The sequence below is a fragment of the Pinus tabuliformis genome, chromosome J, assembly GCF_031772625.1.
Source record: "Pinus tabuliformis cultivar Carrire ecotype Pingquan chromosome J, CPIR1, whole genome shotgun sequence".
Taxonomy (NCBI): Eukaryota; Viridiplantae; Streptophyta; class Pinopsida; order Pinales; family Pinaceae; genus Pinus; species Pinus tabuliformis.
The window spans coordinates 346,485,535-346,498,498 of NC_142295.1; the positions used below are offsets into that span (position 1 = coordinate 346,485,535).

At 33.5% G+C, this 12,964-nt stretch overlaps 1 protein-coding gene across 1 annotated transcript; it reads right to left on the reverse strand.

Moving 5' to 3' along the window:
- Positions 1 to 344: 344 nt before the first annotated feature.
- On the reverse strand, positions 345 to 3,163 carry LOC149227156 (histone H1-like). The gene is made up of 2 exons (XM_089375433.1): positions 3,146 to 3,163; positions 345 to 1,015 (listed from the first exon to the last, which is right to left on the reverse strand). The coding sequence occupies exon 2, from the start codon at positions 1,013 to 1,015 to the stop codon at positions 473 to 475; it is 543 nt and encodes a 180-aa protein (XP_089231559.1). The 5' UTR covers positions 3,146 to 3,163; the 3' UTR covers positions 345 to 472.
- Positions 3,164 to 12,964: the final 9,801 nt, after the last annotated feature.

Genomic DNA, 12,964 nt, shown 5'->3' on the forward strand with positions numbered 1-12,964 from the left:
TATATTAAAATACACATACATAAATTTTATAATTTACTTTGTGTACCTTCAAAAATAACTACTCTTTCACCTTCATAAACAATTAGCAATTTAGCTTGGTTTATAATATACTATGTACAAACCTAAATTAAATACAATACAATTCAAAAATTTCAAATTTAGAATCATGCTGTGCAAACAACTTTATAATTATAATAATAATAAGAAATCACCCCATTGGTCTTCACTGAGTGATAATTCAATTCCAATGAATCCATCCTGATTTACCCAGCGTTGTTTTTTATGTCAATCTTAATTAAGAGCAGAATAAATTATAATTCGGAGAAGTTAAACCCTGAATTTCCTACTATTCCACTCTGTAAAATGAAAGAGCGATGATTACAACAGTGAGTACAACATCTATGGCAAGAGCAGGCCAAGCAGAATGCCAAATATCACATTAATTTACAGTTACAAACATAACCGTCCGATCTCATTTCTTGGCCTTCTTTGCAGCAGGCACCACTTTCTTGGACTTCGGAGGAGCCGCCCTCTTTACAGCCTTGGCAGGCTTCTTGGCGGTAGCAAGCTTCTTTCCAGGAGCTCCTTTCTTCATAGTTGCCCCCTTCTTAACAGGCGCTGCTACCTTCTCTATCTTTTCAGTGGAAGCTGCAGGCTTCGGCTTGGAGACATTAAGAACCTCGGCTACTGTGGCGGGGGTTTTAGCAGGCTTCGAAACCTTCTTGGGCCCAGGCGCCGCCTTGGGCTTAGCTGCAGGATTAATGGCAAGGGATTTTCCCTTCACAGGCCTGGCAGCCTTCGGCTTCAACCGCTTCTTCAACTCCTCTGAAAGTTTGAAAGAGTTCTTGACCTTGGTGGGCTTGCCAGATTTGACAAGATTTCTTAGCTGAACTGTTAGCAGCTTCTTGAAATTGGCAGGCAGTTGGGACTTGTACTTGCTGCCAATATAGGCTGCTATGGCATACTGGCTAGAACCGGTCCTCTCCTTCAAAGAAGTAATCGCTTCGGTGATCATCTGAAGAATAAAAGCGAAAAAAATTGAGACCCTGCGTTCAAAATATAATATAATGTAAGAAAAGAAAAAGAAACCCATAGGTTTTGATGCCCCTTGACATAGTTTAATTCCCCAGAATAGCTTTTATCCTTAATCCTTTCCCATGAAATTTTAACCTAAAATCTAATTGGAGATAAACCCCACTCACGTTAAATAATTTACATTTGGTAGATTCCAATAAATCATTGTTACTTATAAAAATATTTTTAATTAATTAAAATTTAAAGTTCCAATTAAAAAACAAATATAAGTAAAAGTTTATGCATAAATTTCATGTTCTTATTATATTTTTCTATTTAAGGCTTTCTTTCTTAATACCTTTTTCTTATTTAAAATTTTAACCACTATTATTTCATCCCTTTCCGAGCTTGATAGATCCAGATGCATCTAGGCTAGTTTGATTATTAATTATAATTAATCATTTTTATTTTTTATTTTTATAATTAATTATAATTAATCCATAGACCTTAAGCTAGATGTTATGTTAGGGTTTTCTTGTTCTTAAAGGAAACCTTCTTTTTATGAGGGAATTGTATTTTGGCTATCTATTATTGAGATAACACTATAACCAAGGGAGAGGATATAGTGAGAGAGAGTAGAGGAGATAACACTATAACTAAGGGAGAGGATATAGTGAGAGAGAGTAGAGGAGGTTGCAGTGAATGTGTTGCAAGTTGTAATCCCTTCATTTTACTAGACAAAATAAAACAAAGGAAGGATTGGTTATTTCTCCATGAATGTATCACAAATCACGTGAACCATGTATATTGGTGTCTCCTCCGTAGGGTTTCATTGTTTAATTATAAGTTTATTTCCACATTCATTTTGATTTTATTTCTCTATGATTTTATTCCTAACAATTGGTCTTAGGGGAGGCTAGAGTGGGAGGGGTCATTTTTAGTCTCGATGAAAAAATGGTCTCTCAATTTGCTTGGGGAATTGGAATAGCCACCAACAACCAAGTGGAATTTCTCGCGTTATGGAAGGGATTGGAGATTTCGAAGGATTGTAAAATCTCCAGAATAAATGTCTTTGGGGACTCAATGCTCATCATTCAGTAGTTTACAAGGCCAAGAAGAACATTGGTAGTGAGTCTGCGACCTTAAGTCAAATAATTCTTGCCTCAATCTCCCATTTTGAGTAGGTGAATTTATACCATGTTTTTAGGCATCTAAACTTGGAAGCTGATAATCTAGCCAAAAAGGTGCCATTATGAACCAAGGAGAAATAGAACTAAAATAGATATGGGACTTACCGTCAATTCCTTGACATGTTAAGTATCTGAAACAAAAATTTGACATTGAGGGAGAGAGCCCTCCTCCATCTTCCTCTGAAATTTTTTTGTATGAAGAAGAGCAATCAAGATTATTCACTAATGGAATCATGGGCCCAACATCATTATATTTCCCAATCAACTCTCCCTCATCTCCAGTCCCAAATTATCAAAATCCATCCCAGGTGTCTTTCAACGGTGTACAAGTGGCCTCCTTATCTGGATCCAATCCTTATTGAAGGTCTTGTATATTTAATTAGCATGAGGTATGGGTCATTATAGTTTCATTGGGTCAGGCGATCAGTGCAATTTTCCAGGGAATGAAGTTAATTATCCCATCATGTAGCATCCCTTCGACATCACTCCTCTACACTAGTGAATTTTCAATGGAGATTTGGGTCTTATCGTTGCAGGGTGGCTCGTGCCAAAGCCTAGGTTTTCTCTATATATTAATCCTTTCAGGTCCTCAACTCCCATCATGGGATATTGTTGTTGTTCTCTATGCTTTGGCTCGCCATTCTCCCTTTCAATTACCTTGTTGGACTAAGGTTGCTTAAGTGATTATTTTTTCTCTAAATTGTGGAATTTCTAGCCTTAAACTCATAATGGAAAGTAAATCAGTTTCTTAGGAAAACGAGGTGTCAAATGTAATTGATAGGTTGTTGGATGCCTCTTGGACTCTACTTGTCTCTATTCAAAGGCTTGAAGGCATGGTTGAGAGGCAAAGGTTCTCCTTCCAACTCTTTCGGGAGGCCAAACTTCTCTCTCACCATGTTGAAATGAAGGACTCCTTGGATTGTCTAAAGGAGGAAATACACCTTCTTAGCACTCGGGTGGCTACTTTTGAAGTCTTTTTATCAACTACAACAAGATAATTACATGGAATTACATATTCAAGGGCACCCACTGATCGCAAAAGGATTCTTCATCCTAGAGGGGTCGATGAGGGTGATCACAATACCGAGTGAACTTTGGCTTTTGTCCTCGAGACAATTTTGGTTATGTGGTCATTTCCATTCCTTTCCTCCTGTTAACTATGTTTTTTTGTAAATTCATACTTTTTCTTGGGACTTATTGTAGAATTTATAGTGGTTACATTTTTTGTATGAACTGGTTTTCCATCCAAAGGGCTAGTAAACTCTCTGTTTACTGCAATGAAGATATGTTTTTTGTATTAGATGTCATATGTAAGGGTTCTAGGCCCTCTCCCAGATTTTATTAGTATAACTATCCCTACTTGTTTCGTTAAATAAATGGTCTCATATTTGAAGGTTTAGTTAGTAGATAAAACTCATAGGAAAGGAGGATTCTAGTTCGAGTGGGAGCAATGGCAAAAGAACGTTTGAGGGTTGAGAAGTTTAACAACCAAACTACCAGCTATGGAAGATGTAAATGGAATATTATACATATCAAAAAGATATTTTTTTATCATTGGGCGAAATAACAAAGAAGCCAATATTTGTGAAAGATAAAGAATGGGAGGTTCTTGACAAAAAGTCACTAGGAACAATATGGTTATGCCTAACATCTGGTGGATTTCAACATTTTGAAAGAAAAGACAACATAATGTTTGATGATGGCATTGGCTAAATTGTATGAAAAAAACCATAGCTTCTAACATGATATTTCTTATGAAGCGTTTATTTAATATGAATATGTCAGGAGGTGGGTCTATTGTTGATCATTTAAATTAATTTAACACGGTCACCAATTAATTAAGTTTTGTATGACTGAAACTTTGATGATAAGGTTGGGGCTCTTTTGATTGTGTGCTCATTGTTATAAAGCTAGAATGGCTCGGTCATGGCTGTGAGTAATTTTGTTTATGGTGCAAACACTTTAAAGTTTGATGGTGTTATTACTTAGCGAGGAAATGTGTTAAAAAAAATCACAGGTAAGATGTTATGTAATGCTTTGATTGTATAGAACAAGGGAAGACAAAGGGAAAGAGGAAAGGACTGAGGGAATTGTGGAAATTCTAAGAAAGGAAGATCCAAATCCAAAGGGAGATTGGAATGTTGGAATTGTGGGAAGAAAGGACACAAGAAGAAATATTGTTGGTCTCTAAAATTTAAGGGGAAAAAATGGAGATGGACAATAGGAGAATAATAATAAGGAAGAAAATGTAGCAGGTGACGTGTTACAAGATGCTTTAATCATTTTAGTAGACAACATTGTTGGTTCTTGGGTGATAGATTGAGGGGCTTCATTTCATGCCACAACCCATAGGATACAAAAATTGTGGAATCATCAGCTTGGGCACATGAGTGAGAAGGGGATGCAAATTCTCTACTCAAGGAAATTATTGCCATATTTTAAGAAGGTTGATTTAGACTTCTGTGAGCATTGTGTTTATGGAAAACATAAAAGAGTTAGATTTCTCAGAGTTGGGAAGCAAAATAAGAGTGAAAATTCATATCTTGTGCATATAATGTATGGGGACCAACTCATGTATCATCTCTTGGTGGCGCTTATTATTATGTTACATTAATTGATACTTTTATAAAATGAAAAACTTTGGTTGAGAATGAGACAAAAAATAAGTTGAAGTGTCTCAAATAAAAAAATGGAGGTGAATATTGTGGTAATGAGTTTGATAGTTACCATTCATACCATGGGATTCGTAGATAAAAGACAGTTCCATGAACACCATAAGAAAGTAGTGTGTCATAAATGATGAACGGGACAATTATGGAGCATGCAATGAGTATGTCAAGATTGCATGTAGGATTTCCCTTATAGTTTTGGGTAGATGTTATTGATATTGTAATTTACTTAATAAATATAGGGCCTTGAAGTTCTTTATATGGTGGCATTCTAGAGGAGGCATGGACAAGTAAAAGGGTAAATGACTCATTTTTGAAGAATTTTAGTCGTGAAGCATTTGTCCATATTAATAGAGAAAATAAAACAAAGCTTGATGCAAAATCCAAGAAGTATATTATCATTGAATATAAAAATGATTTTAGCTATCAATTATGGGATTACGAAGATCACAAAATCATTTGGAGTAGAGACATGTTATTCAATGAGAAGGTCATGTACAAAAATTATTTGTAGAGAAAGAAATGAGAAAAGGAAAACATATAATGCATGGTTCTTTATGAAACCTTAGAAAAGGAAATTCAAAAAGTGCCAGAAAACCAATATGTTTAACAACATCAACAACAAAAAACAACAAGTGCCTTAAACTCATGCAAGTGTTATTAGAATATCAACCAAGTTAACTAGACCCCCTAAACAATACTCTCCTTCACTGTATTTTGTATTGTTGATTGATTCTAGTGAACCAGAAATATATGAAGAAGCAATGCAGTTAGAACCAGAAAGAAATGGGAGCAAGAAATCAAAAAGGAGATCGACTCTTTGGTGCATAACCAAACTTGGGACTTGGTCTTGTTACCTTCAAGTAAAAGAGCATAACATAATAAATAGGTTTACAAGTTAAAGGAAGATGATGGAGGCAAAAAGGGTACAAGGTCAAACTTGTTGTAAAAAAGGTTTGCATAGGAGAAAGGTATAGATTTTGATGAAATATTTCTCCTATTGTCAAAATCGATTATATAGATTATTTTAAGTTTAGTGGTAGTAGAATATTTTCTTCTTGAATAGTTAGATGTAAAAAGTAAATTTTCTCCATGGGGACAAGTAAGAAGAGATTTATATGCAATGACCAAAAGGGTATGATGTCAAAGGGAAGGAAAGCTTAGTATGCATAATTAAGAAGAGATTGTATGGTTTAAAGAAAGCTTCAAGGTAGTGGTATTTCAAGTTTGACAAGTTTATGAAAAAATAAGGTCATTATAGATGTCATTCTGACCATTGTGTTTATTTCAAGAGACTAGATAATGGCAGCCATAGTACCTTGTTAATATATGTAGATGTAATGCTTATTTTAGGGTCTAGTATTCTCAAAATAAAACTAACTAATTCATTTTATATGAAGGATTTCAAGTGTTTCAAAGAAAATATTTGGTATGAGAATAACAAGACATAGGAAAATCCAAAAATTAACATTATCTCAAAGTGAGTACATAGAAAAGGTGTTGGAAAATTTAAAATGAAAGATGCAAAACTTGTAAGTACACCTTTGGTTAGCCATTTCATATTGATTAAAGAGATGCGTATCAAGACATAGTTGGAGATAGACTACATGTTCGAGGTTCCATATTCATCAACTTTTGGCAACTTGATGTATGTGATGATGTGCACAAGGCTAAATATTGCACATGTAATTTTGAGAAACTATATGAACAATCTAGGTAAAGAGAATTTGAATGTAGCAAAGAGGATTTTTGGGTATTTGAGAAGTACTACTTAGGAATTATTCTTTGGAGGTTTAAACATTGTTCTATAGGGATATGTTGACTTAAATATGGTAGTTGATATAGACAATAAGAGGATAACCATAGAGTATGTTTTTACTGTAGGTTGAACAACAATAATTTGGATTCTGTTGTTGTTAAAGAGGTAATAAAGAGATGATTTGGTTCAAAATTTTCATACAGGAATTGGGAAAGAAGCGGGAGAATATCAGGTTGTATAGTGATAGTGAGAGTGCCATTCATCTTATAAATAACTCAACCTTTCATTCAAAGACTAAGCATATATAGCTCAAGTACCATTTCACATGATCAATTTTAGAAGATGGAAAGTTGAAGTTGGAAAAGATACATACTAGCTAGAATCCTGCAGATATGTCAATGAAAGTAGTAGCCAAGGAGAAACTAAGTTTTAGCACAATTTCAATTGGTCTTCAAAAATTATGATGAAGATGAAAAACTAGTCAGGTCCAAAGTTGAAGCACAATCCAATGCATGCAGTAGAAATGAAGTTGTTGTAATAAGTATCCAAGTGGGAGATTGCTGATTGTGGAGCCTAATTATCTTCCTGATTTAGAGCCTTTTTTTTAGCTACGTCTGGACCCTAGTTCCTAACGAGTATAGGGGCTTTCCTCCCTACTATTGTCGTGAGGGGATCCTAGGTGGGAGGGGGGAGTAACAACTATTTGGATTCCCCCCAATGATGGTTCGACGGTAGTACTCTTGAAAATATTGTAATTTCATGGTCAATCTAAACCATTCATCATTAGATCACATATCTAATGGTAGATGTTATGTTAGGGTTTTTTTCCTAGAGGCCAACCCTCTGCTTATGAGGGAATTGTATTGTCTCTATGTATTATTGAGGTAGCATTTTAATTGAGAGAAGTAAACTGTGAGAGAGAGAGAAGAAAAGGTTGCCACATATTTGCTACAAGTTGTAATCCCTTCATTTTTTTAAACATAATAAAAATAAGGACTAGTTGTTTCTCCATGGATGTAGCCCAAATCAGGTGAACCACAGATATTGGTGTCTCATTTGTATTGTTTCATTCTATTTTTTATTTCAACATTCATTTTGTTTTTCTTGCTCTGTGATTTTATTCTTACCCTAATGGGGACTAAACTCCACAAAAACCAACTAGTCTACACCTCATGGGTTGTGTGTTTTTGTGTGGTCTTACAATATACATTTATGAATATTTTGTGCTAATATAAGTGTTATCTAAGAGGAGAATAATAATATTATATATAAAACATGGATGGCAATAGCCAGGGGAATTGTGGTGCTTAGGCTTTATGATATAGAAGCACTATGATTTGGACATTTAAATTCTTATTACAACTCATTGAATAAGTGGATGATCGGTGGTTGATGAATACATTAATTCAAATGCCCATGTCGCCTTGTAACAATGAAGGACCATTGCATCTTCCAATGTCACGAAACATGTATTGTTACTCAATTGGAATGTATAGCAACCAAAAGCCAATATCAATGTTGAGAATATTTTGGACATTTTTTATTGATGTAACATTTCTCAATATCGATAGCCAAAGTAGGAGTTTGTTGAACTAAAATTTTCATTGCTAGCAGTGTTATCTAAATCAAATGCTCAATATATTCCATTTACAAAAATATAAATAATATAGTTTGGAAATAGAACTCACAAATGCACAATAATCAAATTTCAAGATTTTGAATCAATTATAAAATAGCATTCAAGATATGTTCTACATGCACAATTATATGATCACACTTATAAGCTAGAATCAACTTAAATATTCACATAGAATCTACTAATTAGAGGACTTGTTCACTTTCACAAAGATAATCTAAATCCACTATAAACTTTAAAACAACATAAATTACAATAGAATTATAGCAATTGTAAATTCATAGCAACTAATACAAGGGATCCGTAACAATCACTACTAGTGATTCATAACAACTACTACAAATCTAATAAATAATACGTATCTCATATACTATATTATGGATAATCTAGCAAGTATGTCCATATTAATGTGAGGATTGTGTATACAAAAATTCACATTAACCCATATCACAAACTTTGATTTATAAAGGAATCAACAACTACATGTGTCTTATAGAAACACCATGATTTATCCCTAGAAAATGCTACATGTGTGATAAATAATTTATATCTTTTAAAGTACAATTTGGATATCTATATTTTTGGTGGATTGGTCCATCTAAATAAAAGTTCTTGTCTACCAAAAATCGCATCTACCCAAATCATATATTTTGAATTATAAACAAATCAGCATCTACAAGTGTTCTATAGCAACATCTTTTGAAGTAAAACCTATGTATTTGAGATGTTGGTAGATATGTTCATCTAAATATAAGGTTATTTTCTACTAAAAATCACACATACTAGATCATATATTTTGAATTATAAATAAATCGAAATCTATAGGTATTTCACAACAACACCGTGATGGTTCTTTAACAACTCTACATATCTAACAAAAGTAGGCATCTTACATTAAGGAATCCTTAAAAAATACGAAATGGTATATGTTCAAATTTATACTTACAAACACAAAGAAAAATGGTGTAGAAACACAACATTCACCTACAAGAAAATTACTCCAAATTTTAAATTTTAAAATGTGAAGTTTTTATATTCATAATAATGAAATCATTATACTCATCATTCCACAATGTTAAATTTAGTACACTTATATTTTCCAAGATCTAGATTCTGAGTAATTGATTGAGGTAAAGAGATTTTCCACCCCACTATATGCTTTGATTTTGTACTTAATCCTTCTAAAACATGCCACCTCCTAGCTATGCTATGATACTACCAAGGTGAAGAGATATTACAAGAACAACTCAGGGTCAATCTTTATGTCAAGAAAAAGAGTTTATCAACTAAATATTTTAATATAAATAATTTTAAAGATAGAGTATCTCTTTGGCACCCACATACCTACACATACAACACAAGGAGATCTTCTTTTTATATTCAATATTCCCTCCAAAGTATTCTCCCTCAAGTGTTTTTCAATATGTATATAGAAAGGACTAAATTTATATCTTTAAGATCTAAGAAAGATTTTATTATTTCCACTCATAATTTTTATTGTAGATAGAGTCGTTATCTAGCACCCACAATACCTACACATACAACATAAGAAAATATTTTCCCCTTGCCCCAAAGCACCTCAAAAGAATTCTCCCTCGTTTGCTATTTAGTATGCACCTCAAAAGTATTCTCCCTCGTGTGATATTTAGTATGCGCATAGAAAGGTTGCATAATAATTAGTGTTGAATTAATACAGGAATTAAAGTCTACAACTCACAGAAAATCATTAAGAACCATTAACAAAATTTATAATAAAACAATAATAGATCACATATTGACTGAGTGATAATCCACTAAATATATCAACCCATTGCTTCTTATACCAATTTTAATTAAGACCAGGAAGAATTATAATCTGGAGAAGTTAGCCCCTGACTTTTCTGCTAAAATACATGACTACTGACTCTCCTCTATAAAATCAAAGCTATGACCATAACAATGTGTACGGACATCTATGGCAACAGCAGGCCATGCAAGATGTCAAAATCACATTAATTTTAAGTTACAAATATCACTATCCAATCTCTTTTCTTGGCCTTCTTTGCGGCAGGCACCACTTTCTTGGGCTTCAAAGGAGTTGCCTTCTTTATGTTGAATATAACGTTGCCAGTAAGATAATGGAAATTAATTCTCAACTAAACCTCTTGAGATATCTCAAATAATAATTGTAAAGATGAAAATAGAATATGAAACTTATAAAGAAGAACAATCATAGAAAATTACACTCTGCCAATAGTTTTTTTTTATTTGGCTGTGGTTCACGGACACCCTAGTCAACGGGTGGCGCTACGTCCACAGAAAAATCTTGTTTGATCGACCCCAAAGGGAATCTAGCCCCGCAGCCCACTAGCTAGGCCTGACCCCAAGGGCTTCGGGGAGAATGGACCCTGTGACCTCCCGATGGCGAGGCACTGATTTTGACCAACTAACCTAACCCTTGGGGCTTACACTCTGCCAATAGTTATATGAAGAATCAGTTGATTAAAAACTTCAACAATCTTGTCCTGAAATACAAAAATGTAAATTCACTCTCAAAATCTAAACCCTTTTCATGAGTTCCTTTTGAGTCTTTATATAAAAATATTACAATAGTTTATTGTTGCAAAAACATCATTTTAGGAATAAACTAATTAAAATAGAAACATTTTTTTGTCGGTCCTATAACTTGTCACTGCTCATTTTTTATTGGATTATGTTGCTGATATCAAGATAATTCATAGAGTGAACTACATCAACCACTCTCAATCTTGCCCAACAGGATAATTGTATGACACCATATTTCTATAAGCAATATCTAATTCTATGTAATTTTGATAAGTTTGCATCGTGGAAAATAACATGCTTACTCAACAACGAAAGTGGAATTCATTCAGTGGCTTATCCCCTATTGTTGACCCATTCAATAGTCTACTCATATCTGAAAATTTGTTGGAGTCAACTCTGGTTCTTAATTGAATTTATCTATATGCATCTAGTGATCTTAGTTTGCAATTATGCTCCCAACATGAAGGCATGCCCTTGTCCATCCAAACATTGAACTTGGAATTGAACATATCTACCTCGATTCTGACTGACCTGCATTTGTCCTTTATTTGTTGTACAAAATAAATTTTGGTGTTGACTTTATTAACTTCCATGATAATGTAGGTTTTTTCTTGAATACCTTCTTTTCTCAATTGTTTGCTACTCCTTTAATTCAAAAAATTAATTATCATTTTAGCAATTTGTGGCATATATCCTAATTATGCTTGAATTAAGTTGATAGCCTACTCAAAAGTATAAAGTAGATATTTTTCTTTTCTCTGGTAATCACAAATGATTCCCACATTTCCGCAACACTAGTTACTATATCAGCGCAAAGTGATCTTCTTTCTTTAGTCAAAGCTTCTTTGCCAATTAGTCGATTGTTTGACCAATCTATTTTTCTTTGCAACCTTGCTTTAAAATCTTGATCAGTGCGTATGGTTTCATTTCTTTTAGCTAAATAATCCTTGAGGTTTTTTATCTCATAATTCTTTATGATGAGAAATTTCTTTAGATTTTCAATTTCTTGATCTTTAATACTCAAGCTTGACATTGTCTCAGCCAACATTTTTAAGGAATCAAACTCTATTATTGTTTCTTTTGTTGTTACCAATGTAGATGAAGTTTATGGAAAAACATTCCAATTCTTTTCTTTTATTAATATTTCAATTTGTGTTTCCTTATTTTCAATTTGTTTGTTTTACTCAATTAACAAAGATAACAATCGTACTTTCCCTTTTTAAACATCATCTAGTTCAAGTGTTTGAACATGTTCCAAAGCTCGTATCTTTGGATTTATAAGAGCTTGGATTGAGGAAGAATCACTTAGGTTTGCACCCACCTTGATTATACATTGTTCGAAATGATCACTTCTCAGTTGTTTGGTCCTCATTGCAACATTTTCCCATTTTAACTAATTAACCTCTTTTTCTAGCATTTTCTCTAGTTTCGAAACATTAAGGGAAGATTTTGTTAAGCACCTACATAACATTTCTCATGTTTGCCTATGTAATTCCATTTGATCCACTACATGTACTTGTTTCAAATCAACGATGAACATGTTGCTTTATATTCCTCTGTAGTTTGATAACCTAAGTCTTAGGTTCTAAAATTGTCATCTTCAATTGTCTTTTTTTAGATTCCAAAGTTGAAAGTAGCCTTGTCGACGATCTCTACCCTTGCTTCCAGAGTTCACCATAAACATCTTGCTTTAAATTAGGTTCTTGTTTTTAATTGCTATGAATTATGAAAAAATGCCTTCCTATTTTCTCGCTACCAAAGGTGACACACCAGAACATGATGTCTGTTGTGTTATAGAGGTTGATGGTAAAAGTTCCACATTAAAAACAATATTGCTTAATCTGAATTCTTCTATATATTTAAATCAGATGATGAAACTTCCCCTTCCTCCAACCTTGGTCATTTTTGTGTTCTCTGCTCTTCATACTCTGTTCCTAAAGATGATATTAATTGTTGACTTTTTGTGAATATTCTTTTAAGCTCATTTTCCTTTTGTTGTGGTGTTTCCAGAAGAATGGGTTGTGAAGGCTAACCTTTCCCTCTGTTATCTTCAATGAGTTGCACTAGATTCTGCACCCAAACATCTTTATTGGAAAACTTTCAATTTTTGGTTTAGATACATATTTGTAAGAGGTGATGTTTTATGCACTCT